The sequence below is a fragment of the Carassius gibelio genome, chromosome A23, assembly GCF_023724105.1.
Source record: "Carassius gibelio isolate Cgi1373 ecotype wild population from Czech Republic chromosome A23, carGib1.2-hapl.c, whole genome shotgun sequence".
NCBI lineage: Eukaryota > Metazoa > Chordata > Actinopteri > Cypriniformes > Cyprinidae > Carassius > Carassius gibelio.
In genome coordinates this window covers 6872686-6889057 of record NC_068393.1, presented here as the reverse complement: position 1 = coordinate 6889057, position 16372 = coordinate 6872686, and the positions used below count along the sequence as shown (strand labels likewise).

Sequence of the window (16372 nt, the reverse complement as noted above, 5' to 3'; positions counted from 1 at the left end):
AAAAAGAAGTAAAACAGTTCACAGTTTTTCTCAGTCACTTTGGTGCATATCTGAAATCAGAAATGAAATTCTCAAAACTACTTATACCTCAACATCATCTAGTCATTTATACACATCATAAAACCAGTTTCTTATTCTTTTGAACAAGTTGCGATTGCTTTTGTACATTCATGCAATTGATTATGCACATTTATCTGCAGTTCCCTACATTATCAGTTGCTAATGTCATGTTGCTCAAAATGTATTATATAGTTTTCTGTGCAATAGTCTCATCCCTCAAAACATCTAGTCTTTAGTTCATTGTATAATTCATTAAATGCAAGATGGTTAGTCTAGTTGTCATAAACTGCCAAGCACACAATTTTTATTTTTGCACATTAATATTAGACTTCTTGTCAATTTGGCATGAATAAAGAATGTAGATGATAAACCAATGATAAACCATTTCTCTGAAATAGCTCAAAGGTTCTTCTCATGAATCTTCAGTTGGAAAGCTTATACTGTATAGATGGTTTCAACGGCATCAACATAAACAAACGTTATTGTGCGTGCGCGCTTTTGTGGACCTAACTTAACTTCCGGTAGACTCTAAATAGAGTCAATAACAACAGCAAGTCCCTCTAGAGTAGATATTTTTTGATAACAAAAAAAATATGTTTGCTGCGTGGATCAGGCAGACTTAATGAATATTCAAATTCATTCTTTGCAGCAGGAGATGTTTTAAAGCATAGACATAAAGCGCGAGAAATAGAGGTTTCCCCAGTAACAGCTGTAAACAAAGCAGAGCTACGCTCACACTCTGCTTTATCAGGCATATAACATGCAAGTCTTCCTTCAGAAATACAGCGATATAAAAACACCTGTGCCTCGTTTTGATATTTAAACATATAAATGTAAGGAATTATTATTAAACATGCAGTACGTAATGTAACGTTACTCATGTTTATTTAACGAAGCCTTTTTGAAAATGATCAGTTTTAAAATTGAGGCGAGTCTCCAAAAATAAATAAATGTATGGGAAACACATCCCGCAGCACAACCGCCTGAGCTCAACTTCAGTCTACTCATCACCTTGACTTTAACTGCGTTTGTAGATGGCACGCAGCCAGACCGATATACACAACACAGACCGGAAGTTAACATAGGTCCAGGCGCGTGCGCCCGATGAAACCGTCTATAGACAGAGGACAACACAAGAGGTACAATAAGTCCAAGAGTTCAAATGGACATACTTTCATCTTTGTGCCCATATTTATTTTTCCTTTTCTATATCACAATGACATTGTAAAGGTTTTTTTTATTATTATTATTATTTGGGTCAGAACACTAGTAATTAAGTGTAACTGGGAATTCTATCCAGTCTCTTTCAATCAATATCCCACATACATTAATGTGTAAATCTGTACTTTTGAAATGGATACATACATAATCATATGGCATACTGTTCAATACAGTAACTGTCATCTAAAATGTTCCCATAGTTTACATCAGAACATCCCTGCAGAGTACATACTTATATTGACAACATAACTAAGCAATTTGACTGTCTTATCCGTAAACTATGACACAAGGACTTGTCATTCTGATGACACTGACATGTTCATTGACACAGATATTTATTTTCGAGAGATGAACGAAGGATTTTGAGCAAGAGACTGGCTTTTGCATGTAATCCATTGTGTTTTGCTATTTGTACGAGTTGTTTTGAGAAATGGACTTACTGTTTTGCAATCTCAAGTATGATTTGAGAAATGTACCGAAGCGACTGAGAAAATTCTGTAAAAGGGTAATTAATATATGCAAATAATATACACTAAAAAATGTTGGGTTGAGACCGTTGCATAGGACATTGGGTTGTTTTAACCCAAGTTTGGGTTTGGAAATTGGTCTCGATTTTAACCCAGCGGCGCTGGATAGAGCACGCGGACATCAAGGAGAGCACGCAGATAGTACGTCTCCAGTGCGAGCAGCTGCCATTTTCTTAGTGTGAAAGAAGCGAGAAGCAAGTGAAAGACATTAAGTAAAGATTCAAAATGTAAAGTTATCGTTTATTGTTTACTTGGTTTTAAGAAAGGCGGAAACAAAGGAGTTTAACATTATGGACGCAGTTTTCGCCTCAGAATTGGAGGTCTTAACGGCCTCCTTTAAATTTACTGAACAGAAGAGGTCAATTTTATTATAACGTCCATGAATGTCTTATATACCTAGTGTCTCAATATCTGCACTTTTTGAGCTGTTCATAGACGGCTATGGTTACGGTAACAATCATGGTGATTTATCTTATTTTTCGTGGTTAAGCTCCGCCACCACCGGAGAAAAAGCCGAAGTGTAGGGCGTATCGATAGGAATGGAGTGACAAGTTCCCATGGCTAAGATGTGAGGTAGTTGATGGTAACGAAAAAAAATTATGTTCGCACTGCAAAAAGGCAGAATGCCTGCTCTCATTGAGCATAGCCAGAGCAAGGACCATGTTGCGGCAAACAATTTATTGCCACAGCAGGTTGCGATGAAAGGCCACTGTGACAAGGCCACGGAAACTTCTAAGAAAAAACTATGCTCTCAGTTCAAAATTGTATTCCACATGGCAAAACATGATCTCCCATTTAACCATTTTGTAGCACAGACTGAGCTACTGCAAGCTCACGAGGCTCCAGATTTTGTCACCACCGATGGCATTTATTGCCACAGCGACTCTGTGGATAATATGGAAAAGGCATTAGAACACATTGTGGTGGAACAGAGCCGTGAAAAACTGAAAAACAGTGACTTCATTGGAATAATAATTGATGAAACTGTAAATATCACTGCGATCAAAAAGTGAATCATATATCTAAAGATGGAAATAAAAGGAAAGGTGGAGACATGCTTTCTTGGAAATTATGATGTGGACTCCGGGACAGCAAGATGCATTTATGATCGCTTTGTTGCGGTGCTTCGCTAAATGGATATAGCACTGTCTCGTGTCATTGGCCTGGGTTCAGATGGTGCAAGTGTAATGATGGGAAGGCATGGTGGGGTGGTTGCTTTGTTTAAGCAAGCAAATCCCTTTTCTATCCAGGTGCACTGCGTTGCCCACAGGGCTGCACTTGCTGCGCTGGACGCAGAGAAAGCTGTGGAAAACATCAGAGCTTACAAAAACACGATCTCCCTACACAGGGCTGTGGAGGCCATGAAGCACAACTGGGCAGCTGTGGCCATGGAAATTAATGAAGAGGCAGTCGGAGGAAATAACCAAGCACAAGGGCTGCTTGGTCAAATCCAGACATACAGCTTCATAGCCCTGACTCACGCACTGGCCGATCTACTACCAGTGATGACAAAACTGAATTTAGTTTTTCAGAAAGACAACGTCAATCTTTCCAGCATCCGACCAATAGTGCAAGCATCTGACGCGGCATTTACACACTTACGAGATGTCCCCGGTCCAGAAGAGGAAACATTCCATGCGGGATATAAAGACGGCACATACAAGGATGTCAAATTGACCAATTCAAGCGACCACTTCATTGAAGCTTTCAAAGAAGCCAGAGAACGCTATGTTCAACATCTGATAGATGCCTTGCTAGATCGGTTCCCCGAGGATTGCATGGATGTACTTCATTGCCTCGATGCCCTTCTGAACCCCTCTAGATATCCGCAGACACATAGTGGTAAGTAGGAGATGTTGATATATTATATTGGTCATTCTACAGAAATGTCCAAGGTGTCTTAAAATGTATTTGTTTTTCTAACATTTAAACTTACACCAAATTATTAGATTAATAAAAATGTCAAATATATAAATACAAATTTATATTTTTTGTGCATTTATTTAAAGACGGCATGTAACTTTTTTGTCACTAAATATTAATAAAAACGAAAAATAATAATACAACAGAGATATTTATTTTAATCAGGTTTGTTAAAAGTGTGCTTGAATGAGGTTAGTTTGTTTGTGCAACCATGTAACAATGAAACTATTTGAAAACCGGTTAAAATTAATGATGCAATCCTTTAAATCTTAACTTTTGAGTGTAGCAGAATTAAATGGATGTAAAATTATTATTATGTCACATGTCGCATTGTATTTAATGTGACAGAAAAAAAATACTTTATAGTTTAAATATAATATCAAATATATTTGATATTTGATAGATATAGGATAGCCTACATTATTGTATTTTAAATGGTGTAAAAACTTGTTATTGGCCTCTAAAAGCACTTTCCCTGTGGGGACAAACACTTCTGGGAATTCTATAGAATTAATAATAATCAAACAGCCTATTAATGGCTCAAGAAGGTGTAATTTTTCAAATAACATATTGTTTTATTTTAAAATGTAAAGAAATTGCAACCCTAAAGTGTTTTTAAGTGTTTTTTTTAAAGGCTAGGGACAGAAAAATTGACATTTCCACAGAATGACCCATACAGGCCTATTTATAATAAACGCAGCATTATTTTGTAGGCCTATAATTCTGATATCGTTCTCAACAATTATATTATCTTATAGCTCTCCAAGAACCAGCGATCAGAAGGATTATTTGCCATTTTACAAGCCTTGAGTCTGCGGACACCGCTACTCTTATCGATACCGTAAGCCTGCGATGTGATGCCCTCGCTGTCATGACAGCGCTCCGTGGCTATGGAGGATTGCATTTCTCCACAGCCTGCGAAGTCCTCATACGTGATTTCAACAAAATGTATCCAGAGTGGACCAAGCTCGCCAAGATAGCCTGTGTAATCCCTGTCTCAAGTGTTCCTGCAGAGAGGGGGTTCTCGCTGCAGAATCGGATCAAGACGAAGCAGCGAAGATGCCTTGCGGAGAACAAGGTTACGCGGCTTATGCGCATTGCAAGTTGTGGAGAGACACTGGGAAGTTTTGATTTTAAGTCGCCAGCTGCACAATTCAGCACTGCAAAAAAGCGTAAAAAGTAGCCAAAAATGACGCGAGACAATGTTATAGGCCTAGTCATTTGTTTGTTCAAGTTAATTTGACAAGGAGTCATTTCACACGGTGGCCAATTTAAATTTTACCAGCTAAATGAGACATACTGAGTTTATAATTAAGTTTGCTTGAGTGAAAACAATGCTATATTCGGATATTTTATGTGGGGAAGGGGGGTTGGTTTGTTAAACTATGAAATGTGAAACCATAGTAAAAAACAATTGGTTGATTGACGCCAATCGGACGTTCATGTTTTTTTTTCTGTCTATTTGAAAGTAAGGCTAATAAACATGTTGCATATACGGCCTGATTATGTCATTTTTTAAGTTACATAAACTGCTTTCAGTTTTCCTCAACTTGACTAATTAAGAGGAGATATTTGACTGGCATATCATCAAAATGTCTGGAAAACGCCACCATTTTTTTCTTGCGGAAACTCTGACATGGCACCACTGCTCGGTAAGTATGCTCAACTGCTCGCAACCCTCCCTCCCTACCCATTATAAGCATGAGCACACTAATGCGCACCTTCTGGCTGTCGTCTTGTTTTTTAAGATCACTAAGGCTTCCAAAAATCTTAGCTGGCATGGACCTCACTGCAGAGAGACACCCATCTTCATTACCAGACTATAGGATAGACGTACCACTGCCACATCTACATGATTATCACCATTTGCTTTAAAGACTTTATTAAAAGTCTTAATTATTATATATTTCTAAATTCATGGTTCCGGAGAGTTAATGTTAAAGCTCTTGTATGTTCAGTTATTCTGGGAGCAAGAACCCCCATAAGGAACCACACCGCCAAAGATAAATTGTGTTCAATAAACTCAAGTAAACTTGCCAAAGTGGTTCCTGTCTGAACTATTTATAACAGTTAGTGTGGTTGTAACAGCAAGGCACTGACATGTGATACAGACATATTTTTTCCCTTCTCTTCAATCATTAACAGTTCTGTTGTAGTGGCGGTTTTCTAGAGTACACATGTTTTGCATATGTGACCGTATGTGTGTGAATATGTATATGGTGGACTCATGCTAAACTGCCGTCAGATGAAGTACAGAGCTTTGTCAGAGATGTTGTTATCTGAGTGAACTCCTCATGATAAGGCTTATCAGTATGAGAATTCAACAGGCTGTTTTAAATGCATAGATGCAAAACCAAAATCTTTAGTTTACATGTGGGTGAATGTTCAACAACATTGCACCCACATGTAAACTAAAGTGACCTAGTTTTCCTGAGTTGCCTATTATGTCATTCAGTTCACCTGTTTTCTAATAATCATCTCATTAGTTCCCTTTGTTTGGTTCATGCTTTTAATTTCTTCCTTAGTCTTTGTCCGTTCTTTGTCTATGTTAAGTTGGTTCTATTTCGTTCTTACTGACTGCCAGAGGCAGTGCTTCCCACTGAATATTATCTCTCTTGCTCATGCACAGGTCGAGTCTAATAACAACAAAGTCATCACATGACCAGGTACGTCACGGGGTTTTATGAAACGTGTATATATGGCATCTCAGAGTGGTTTCGCTCCATAGAAAAGCCATAGTGATTAATTATAGCGAACAGTAAGAGTGTGTGTGCTCCAGGAACAATATATATTTCTCGTTACAGACCGCGGCATGCACTGCAGCTGGTGGAAATCATATAGAGCATTCAATTAGGTAATTAATATATATTTTTATAATTTCATAGGTAGCTATGAATTTGACGATTGAATTATTTTTTGTTTGTTTTTCTTTGATATAGGCATATATTATATTTCTCGCAGTTGCATTATATACGAGTATTTTCATTCTGTTTTTTGTACTGCTACCTGGTACTTCTATCAACAGTGGGCTAAGTATTAACACTAGTTTGGCTGTTAAAAAAAAAAAAAAAAAATATATATATATATATATATATATATATATATATATATATATATATATATATATATATATATATATATATATATATATATTAATACGATTAGGTACCTTACCGTTTTTTGTGGCATCCAGAGTGTTCTCGCTTGGGGTTCAGTAAAGCACTGCTGTGGCAGTATGGAACAGCTTAGCCTGACATGCATAGTGTGCAGGGCCACCTTACAGCAGGATGATGGACATGACTGCTGTCCATCCTGCTTAGGCTTGGAACATTTGAAGCAGGGTCTTACTGATGATGCCTGTATGAATTGTAGCACTATGTTGTGGGAATGGAGAACTTCCTGACTAGCTGCAGTAGAGGGACTCTTGACATCAGATGTGCCTCGGCAGGGAAAAGTGACAGCTAAAAGGAAGAGGGTGGAAGCAGTGAGTGTCTCCACCAGTAAGAGACATAGAGATAATTCTTTAGCCAATAAAGTGGAGGTTTTGACCTCAGAGTTTGCCCAGATTAAGTCTCTAATATTGAATCTGCAACAAAGGGATGCACCATCACAGATGTTGGGAAATCCCAGTAAGGAATTATCTATTCCTGAGGAAGATATGCTGTCAATGGCAGCCTCAAAACCAGTTTGGTGAGGAGGGTAATGAAGAATTCTTATCGGGAGTCTTATCTTATGACACTCTCAGTTCTCTCATGATGACTCTCAGAACACGGCAAGGGGTTCAGCGGAAGGAGTGGAATCTGATCAGGATGTAGTGAGACAAGCCATCCAGATTGCATTGGCTTGATTAGGCATGGACACTGCCCCTATAGTGGCAGCTCCCTCCAGTGCCTTTTTCAGAGAGACGGCAAAACCATCTGCTCTTAGCATTCCCCCATCCAAAGATTATATTGAGGAACTACAGAGGTGCTGGGCTAATCCCAAGTTACTTACTCATCATATCACAGCAAGCAGGGCCCTGGCAGCTATGCACGAACCGGACTCTTATGGCCAGGGTCAGATGCCTAAAGTAGATCAATTTATCGCTTCTTTCATCATATCACCGGAAGAGGCTTGGAGACCTAATGCTCGCTGCCCACGACCTCAGTGCAGAATCACGGATGATCTTCTTAGTCAAGCATATACTTGCAATACATATGCAATACTGCAGCACACATGGGTCGTATAGGGAATTCACTCTCTCATCTTATGCTGGCACCATCTGAGTCTCTCCAACCTATTGGGGGTGATCCTTCAGTCCACATCCTAAGCGATGCATCATTGCAAGCATTTGCATTCATGTCAAGAGAATTGGGTAGACTCATGTCAACACTCACTCAGGCACGCCGCCAAGTATGGCTGGCACAGTCTCCATTGTCAGAGGCTTGTAGGAGAACACTTCGGGATCTCCCTGTAGTCCCAGGCCAACTGTTTGGACCAGCAGCACAGCAAACTCTGGAAAAGAGCATTGAGATGAATAAGACAAGACAGCAGCTAGCAGATTTAAGAGGGACTCCACCACCACAATTTAGACAAGGGTATGGGGGACGGTATCCTACTCTCTCTCAATCTTTAGTTCAATCAAGTGCTGTTCAGAGGAGCCAGCCAAGGCAGCTAGACTAGCTTGGGCAGTACCCTAGAGAACGAGGACAACAGTTAATTCGGGCTCCAAGGGTCAGGGCACCAGGTCAGCGCCTACCAGAGATAAAAAAAAACCAGGCTCGCAGCACCTCAATTTCTGGAAAGAAAACACTTCAGACCCTTGGATAATAACAACACTATCTCAAGGGTACAAACTGCAATTCCGACGGCGGGCCCCTGCTTTCAATGGGGTCAAGATGACTACTGTCAAAGACCCCAACAGCTCACTGGCACTGGAGAAACAAATAGCCGAACTCATAGAAAAGGACGCCATAGAACCAGTAAAGTGGTGAGCATGGCTAAATGGGTTTTATTCAATGTACTATGTAATTCCGAAAAAAGATGGTGGGGTAAGGCCCATTCTCAACCTTTGTGGCCTCAATCCGTCCATCAAGGTTTTACCATTCCACATGCTATGCACAATGGAGGTCCTTCAGGCAGTCAGACCACTACAGTGGTTCACCACAATAGACCTGAAGGATGCTTATTTTCATATTCCAATTGCAGCACAACACAGACCGTTTCTCTGCTTCGGATTTTAAGGTCAGGTCTATCAGTTCCGGGTCCTACCATTTGGGCTGTCTCTGTCCCCTCGGGTGTTCACCAGGTGCATAGCTGCAGCTTTGTCCCCAATACAAGCAGGGGGGTGCAGGTGCTTCCTTATCTGAACGATTGGCTCCTCTGTGCTCCATCTCAAGAGCAGGCAACAGAACAGACCAATCTGCTTATTTCCCATGTCACTCAGTTGGGTCTCAGGGTAAACTTCAGCGAGAGTCAGTTGGTCCCATGTCAGTCGGTGAAGTTCATAGGCATCACTCTAGACTCAAGATCAATGAAAGCATTCCTATCACCTCAGAGGGTGGACAGCATCTGGCTCTTTCTCCGGCATTTCCGGAAAAAGATCAAGCTTCCATTCAGAGTGGTGCTCAGATTGATGGGCATGCTAGCAGCAGCAGCTGCATTGATACCACTGGGCCTTCTTTCACTGCGCCCTTTTCAGAGATGGGTAAATAGTCTTCACCTGAACCCCATATGGCACAGGAGCAGACTGGTCAAAGTTACAGATCGATGCCTCCTTACCTTGAAACCATGGAAAGAGAGGTCATTCCTGACAAAAGGGGTAGCTCTGGGTGTGATTCCCTCTCACCAAGAGGTAATACAGACCGATGCTTCGCTAGTTGGATGGGGGGCAGTGTGGCAACACAGGATGATCAGGGGGTCATGGAAACCCGGGCAAGCCACAAAAGACATTAATGCCCTGGAGCTACAAGCAGTTCAATTAGCTCTGAAGCACTTTGCTCCGGCCATATTCTCATCATAATGGACAATACATCAGTGGTATATCATACCAACCATCAAGGCAGCACAAGGTCCAGCCAGTCTCTGAGAATAGCGCAAGACCTTCTGACAAGGGTCTTTCCTCAGTTCACAAGCATGGTCTGGCAATTTGGCAGCGCACAGGTGGATCTCTTTGTCTCAGAGACCTCGACCCATTGCCCCCTGTGGTTGTCCTGGACAGAGAAGTCCAGCCCGTTGGGTCAGGATGTGTTTGCACATGCCTGGCCAAATCTTTTACTGTATGCGTATCCCCTGATCCCCTTAATTGTGCCAACTCTCCACAGAGTTCTTCAAGGGCACCAGAGGATGCTCCTAGTGGCACCGAGCTGGCCAGGCAGGCCTTGGTTCCCAATGTTATGCTGGCTTCTCAATGGGGAGCCCTGGGGCCTTCCCAGGAGACAGGACCTGCTCCTTCAGTTGCAGGGGCAGATTTGGCACCCATGCTCAGATCGGCTACAACTCTGTGTCTGGCCATTGAGGAGCCAGAGTTACTGTTGAAGTCTTGTGATGTTAAGGTGCAAATCACAATCCTGAATTCTAGAGCACCTTCCACCAGGAATATCTACGCTTGTAGGTGGAAGCTTTTCACGGACTGGTGTACACCAAGAGAGTTGATCCCAGACCACTGCCTGGTGCCAATGGTGTTATGTTTTTTGCAGTCCCTTCTAGACGATAACAGGGCTCCCTCTACCCTAAAGGTATATGTGGCTGCAATTTCTGCCCAGCATGTAAAGATAAATGATCAATCACTAGGGTCACATATTCTAATCACTCGCTTTCTGAAAGGTGCTCAGCGATTGCACCCTGCTCCAACTGTTAGGGTGCCCTCATGGGACCTCAGTCTGGTTTTAAGAACACTTACACAACACCCCTTTGAACCGATGGAGCATTGTGACCTGAAGTGGCTTTCAATAAAGAAAGGATTCCTTTTGGCAATAACGTCAGCCAAATGTGTTGGTGAGCTCCACGCATTGTCAACCAATACGTCCTATATGCGTTTGAATGCAGATGCAACAATGGTGACATTGTGGCTTAACCCCTCATTCCTACCCAAAAGGCTCTCAACATCATTTAGGAATCAACCAATTGAGTTGGTAGCACTCAATCATTCTGTGGCTGAAACACAAGATAGCAATCCAACGGAACAATTATGTCCAGTGCGAGCCCTTCGGGGCTATCTGAGTGCCACAGAGAAACTGCGACAATCAGACCAACTCTTTCTCTGCTGCGGCGGGCCAAGGAAAGGGCAGCCTCTGTCAAAACAGAGGTTGTCACATTGGGTGGTGGAGGCCATTGTCCAGGCGTATAAGGCCAACAACATGACATTGCCAGCCGGCATAAAATGCCATTCGACGAGAAGTATCTCAACGTCTTTGGCAGCATTAAAAGGTGTCCCTCTAATGGACATTTGTGCAGCGGCTAATTGGTCTTCCGCTGATACCTTCTCCAGATACTACAGAGTCATTGTGGCCACCCCTGGTGCTATGGAAATGGCAGTCCTGTTGGGACCCTCAACTTCGGCTTAAGGTTAGAAGCAGCCTCCTCGTGACCTTGTTGTTATGAGTCATCCAGTGGGAAGCACTGCCTCTGGCGGTCAGTAAGAATGAAATAGAATGAGAGTTACGTATTTAACTATTTTTCTATGAGTTCTGGATGACCGCCAGAGCAACCTGTCACTCTGAGTCCTGCGAGAAGATTCTGTTGAGACAATTTGCAGGATGTCACAGGGTTAAATAGAGGGGATCCCCGTGACGTACCTGGTCATGTGATGACTTTGTTGTTATTAGACTTGACCTGTGCATTAGCAAGAGAGAGATGATATTCAGTGGGAAGCACTGCCTCTGGCGGTCATCCAGAACTCATAGAACCGTAGTTACATACGTAACTCTCGTTTCTGTGCCTGTTCTCCTGGATTTATATGATTAAAAGATTTTAGGGGAAGTTGTGGCCTAGTGGTTAGAGAGTTTGACTCCTAACCCTAGGGTTGTGGGTTTGAATCTCGAGGGTTCGAATCTCGAGCTGGCAATACCATGACTTGCAGTAGGTGCCCTTGAGCAAGGCATCGAACCCCCAACTGCTCCCCATCGCGCCACAGCATACAATGGCTGCCCACTGCACCGGGTGTGTGTTCACAGTGTGTGTGTGTGTGTGTGTGTGTGTTCACTGCTGTGTGTGTGTGCGCACTTTGGATGGGTTAAATGCAGAGCACAAATTCTAAGTATGTGTCAACAGACTTGTCTGAATGTCACTTCACTTTCAAAAGTCTTCTCGTTAATCTCCTTTGTCCTCGTACATTTTGTATCACCAACGCATGGCAGAAGAATGAACCAACTACTGTACATACAATTATTTATTTATTTTTTATTTATTTTTTTTGCAGCATTTTGTTCTCTTTCCCCCCACTCCTATGTCACCATGGACATTCCTGCTGTGGCCCTGCAATGCCTGGAGAAGGGTGACTGTCCGCTGGAAGAACACACACATGACTTTTTACATACTGTATTGTGCCATACTCATTACAGTGATTGCTTTCTCTGTGGTTTTTCCCATGTCAGCTTGAGCAAAATAATAATAATAATAATAATAATAATAATAATAATAATAATAATAATACATTTTACAATGGATTTTTTTTTGGATTAAATAGTTTGGCTGGGTTCCTTGTTATTGTCAAAACTACAAAATTACATGTTAAAATTAATTTATTCAGGCACACCAGATGTCAACATTTTAATGCCATTAAAAAGTCATTGAAATGAGCACAACAAACATGGCAAATATTGTATCAAAACAACAAAAAACTGATTTGTCACTACATACAACGTAGTGTAATGGTTAACAATCCTCAGATTTTAAAAAAATATTCAAAGTTCACCTTCAACTTCTTAGAATTTCATGTTATTCGATGTTAGTGTACATACAATTCCCAAGTTCAGTAGAGCCCCAATTAAGCCAAATAATATTAGAAAATCAGTGTTTTAATGCCCATATTATGGAACATTAAAAGGCAAAATCATTTTCTGTAAAATACTCAGTATTCGTTTACACTTTCCCAGTTAGGAGAAATTCTTGGTTGGTGAACCACATTAACGACCCATGAATCTTTGCGAGTTGTTCTGAAGGCCTCTCAGTGTTCTCTCAGTGAACTGATAGGTGAGTTTACGCTTCACTTTGCAGATCTCTCCTGTTCGTGAATAGTTTCGTAGGGCGCGAGCCATTTTCTGGTATGTCATGGTTTTCCGGTTACCCTTGCGTCTGCCCCACATCTCAGCCAGCTTTTCCTTGTTCTGGGATGAAAACTGGAATATTCCATTGTTAGACTGAACCCACCAAATGCAGCTCCGCATGTCTGGTGTCTGTAGCATCTCATATAAGAACTGAAACAGCCGCTCTTTCCTTTTACCTGAGAAATGAAATTGTAAATGTCAAATGTATTTTAGTGATAGCAGAACATTACATTTTCATTTTGCACATCCAACCTATGCACAAATAAGGCAGTCTCTTGTCAAAGCCCATAACGCCCTTTTAAATGTGAGATACAAAATTAGCCTGTACAGTGACATACAAATTCATACAAATTCCAAACTGGATATTTTTAATCGATGGAGCCAAAGTCTTTGTGAATCACTTGACTGTAAGGGAAGCTCTGTTTGGGAATAAACCACAAACTGGACAATACAACATTTTACACTAAATAACCCTACCCACTAAAGTCTGTCTCAATGATTTCCTGTGGCTAGTTGCATAAACTGCTTATTCTAGTCTTACAAGTTAGCCATCCAATATGTATTTTTATTTTATTTTTTGGACTGGCACAAAAGGTAGATTTGTGCAATTAAATCTGAAAAGTAATACTGATTACCCCCTGGCTAAATTCTAGAGACGTTCAGAGTGATTTAAAGACTAGTATACCACTTTAACTGAACCAGTGTTGTTTTGGACAACTGACTTTCAAAAACAGTTCAGACATTCTTCAAATGTCCTTTTTGTGTTTCACAAAAGATATAAAATCACAAAGGTTTGAAATTACAGGAGACTGACTAAATGATTACAGAATGTTTTATGTATAGGTAAAAAAAAGAAAAAATATAAAATATTTTCCCCCTTTAACCAGTCTATTTTAATCTACCTATATCCAAATATTCAGAATCAACTTTCCCAAAACCAAAAAGAAATATGATAAGCAATGTCCTAGCAATTCTGTGTCTTACCTGAGAGCGGTGCTAGAGCCAGGGAGTCATACGCAATTTGACCCTTCATGTCAGAGGTCGGAGATGGTGGAAATTCTTGGCAACCAGAACTGGTGGACAGTGAATCTGAATCACTGTACCGGTTTCTATCATACTGGAAGTATCCCTAAAATATAGAATATTATTAATAACAACCATGAACAGGTCAACCTTCACTTACAAAATGATAACAGTGTTTACTGCATGTCTGGTGAGACCGACCCATTCATTGTGACTGGACTGACAGAGCCACGTCTGCTGCTGCTGCTGCTGCTGAGGCTGTGGTTCATGCGTCTCATCTGTTCCTGGCACTTTACTATAATGCCATTCATATGTATAATGTCCAGACCAGCTGTTCTCTATGGAAACACATCACTCATTATTATCACATATGTTGTTCGCTACAATCAACAACACACACTATGGTTATATGATAAATGTTTTAGATGTTAAAATACTTCCTCCTTTCCAGCTTAAATTGCAGCAACAACTAAATATATACCATGTATAGTTTGATTCCCCTGAAATGTGTAAATACTGTTTCTCTGTAGCATTTTCAAAACATTGCTGTTTGTTTGAGCGTCCGACCAGCCTGGCATGGCAACAGCTCAACCAATGGTGTGACTCTGAGGGCGGGCCTCTGTTTGACTGGCCAATAGCAGTTGTGGGGAAGGGAAACCTGTTTAAACACTATGCGACTGTGTTCAAACTAAGTACTTTTTATTATTACATTTCCAGTGGTTTTACAGTTTCTAGTCACGAAACTAAATTTTTGTCACCCATGATGTGGAATCCACATCTTGAGATACAAATAAAAAAGCTTGGTCGAAGAGGAAATTACTGAACTTACAAAACTGAAAGTGAACTTCTTTTCAATTCATTTAAGAAGAAGTGACCCTTCCCTCAGTGGTCTATTACAGTGTTTAGTTGACTTTCGAAGCCTCACCTGCCATACCGTGCTCCTCTTGATCTCTCCTCTGCACACGCGGTGCTGACATCACTTCCACCGAGTGCTCCTGCAGGTACTCCTCAATCATGTCCAGGTCCAGATTCCCTGAAGACGGCTCTCTAGGGCCCAGATCCTGGAAGTATTGAATCTGTAGGCAAGTCAATGCACGCTATCAGACACTGAATGAGATGCAGTACAGACAATACACAATGTACAAAACACAATAATTTCCTTTCCTTTTCTTTCCAGCTTTCATTAAAATCTGAATATTATACATTATTGATAATAATAATAATAATAATAATAAAAAACTACCCATGAATAAACATACAGCTGTTTAATAGGAATATAAGAAAGAAGTTGTAACAGTTTACATGACTAGTACATTCTGCCTCTCATCAGTAAAACTGGGTTTTTAAATGCACCAACAGACATATTTGCATTGTAGGTGTGTAAACATTTTAGCAGTAATATTTTATCTCTGTTTTGACAGTTCTGTGTATATCACATATACATTTTGTTTTGACATCTTGACAGTACTTTAAAACCACACTTGAGCACCTATAATGTCTGAATATCATTTACACGTGCCATTTATTTTACTTCAACACCAGCAAACTTTCCATAAAAAAATATATATATATATATTATTCAAACACTCTGCCCTAAGAGTCACTTAAATTTATTTGCACCACTTTACATTAACACACGAACTTTAAATGAAATCTGATTTCATATTTGTTGATCAAATCTGATATTATGAGGACATACCGATTACCCATCTGCTTACTAAGGCAATTTCCAGCACACTTATTACAAACAGAATCTTCTAATATGACTGGTCAAGAGTATGATAAATTATATATTTTACCTGTGTGATGCTTAAATATATCACAGAACCATTTTTTTTTTTTGTAGATATAAAAATCATCTGTCATGTATTTTCCCCAATGCTTTCCCCTTCTGTTAAGCAATAATAATAATAATAATAATAATAATAAACAAAGAGCAAACAGTACTCACGTTTTCAAGAGTTGCCAACATCTAAAAACAGAAAAAAATGCATGTCAATTGAGTAAAAACAGCACATAAGTACAAACACCTTGTGGCTCTACATGACTGCACAGAATGAACAGAATGCTGTTAGAATGCAGTTTGATCATGTCAAGTTTTTTTTTCTGAAACATATTTCACAACTGTGAAACAATGAAACTGAAAGCATAAAAATAAACAAAAAATCATCCTGTCAAATTAGCACAAATAAGTGCAAACAAAGCCGAAGTCTGAATGATAATGAAGACATATGGACGTTCAGTTACCTTAGTGCAGTTCCAGTGAGTGAGACAGCTGTTAGTGTATCACAATAGAAAAAGTGGAAAAGATTGTGACCGCTGAATAAGGGCTTGGAAGGAGGGTAGAGCCGTACATCACCTGTAATGTGCACC

The 16372-nt window shown here is 40.3% G+C and overlaps 2 protein-coding genes and 1 long non-coding RNA gene across 3 annotated transcripts in view; 2 read left to right on the top strand and 1 right to left on the bottom strand.

Annotated features, from left to right (window-relative positions):
* The window catches only part of LOC127944864 (uncharacterized), a 26990-nt gene extending 14733 nt beyond the window's left edge, over window positions 1–12257 (top strand). Inside the window, exons 2-4 of the long non-coding RNA XR_008150466.1 lie at window positions 6361–6397; window positions 6536–6585; window positions 12130–12257. This is a non-coding gene — a long non-coding RNA (uncharacterized LOC127944864). The remainder of the gene's footprint in view (window positions 1–6360; window positions 6398–6535; window positions 6586–12129) is intronic.
* On the top strand, window positions 1171–5226 carry LOC127944862 (zinc finger protein 862-like). Its single transcript, XM_052541199.1, has 2 exons — window positions 1171–3650; window positions 4490–5226. Exons 1-2 carry the CDS (start codon window positions 2942–2944, stop codon window positions 4912–4914), a joined length of 1134 nt encoding a protein of 377 aa, XP_052397159.1. The 5' UTR covers window positions 1171–2941; the 3' UTR covers window positions 4915–5226.
* On the bottom strand, window positions 12198–16372 carry LOC127944863 (transcription factor Spi-B-like). The gene is made up of 6 exons (XM_052541200.1): window positions 16247–16372; window positions 15951–15971; window positions 14925–15075; window positions 14201–14337; window positions 13961–14105; window positions 12198–13152 (listed from the first exon to the last, which is right to left on the bottom strand). The coding sequence occupies exons 2-6, from the start codon at window positions 15969–15971 to the stop codon at window positions 12836–12838; spliced, it is 771 nt and encodes a 256-aa protein (XP_052397160.1). The 5' UTR covers window positions 16247–16372; the 3' UTR covers window positions 12198–12835.

Bases quoted from the DNA above. Each gene is read 5' to 3' on its own strand.
- LOC127944862 (XM_052541199.1), top strand. From the start codon at position 2,942: ATGGATATAGCACTGTCTCGTGTCATTGGCCTGGGTTCAGATGGTGCA. The intron at 3,651-4,489 runs GTAAGTAGGAGA...ATTATCTTATAG, and splicing joins ATATCCGCAGACACATAGTG to CTCTCCAAGAACCAGCGATC.
- LOC127944863 (XM_052541200.1), bottom strand. From the start codon at position 15,971: ATGTTGGCAACTCTTGAAAAC. The intron at 14,338-14,924 runs GTGAGGCTTCGA...GTGTTTCCATAG, and splicing joins AGAGGAGCACGGTATGGCAG to AGAACAGCTGGTCTGGACAT. The intron at 13,153-13,960 runs GTAAGACACAGA...TTCATTTCTCAG, and splicing joins GGCTCTAGCACCGCTCTCAG to GTAAAAGGAAAGAGCGGCTG.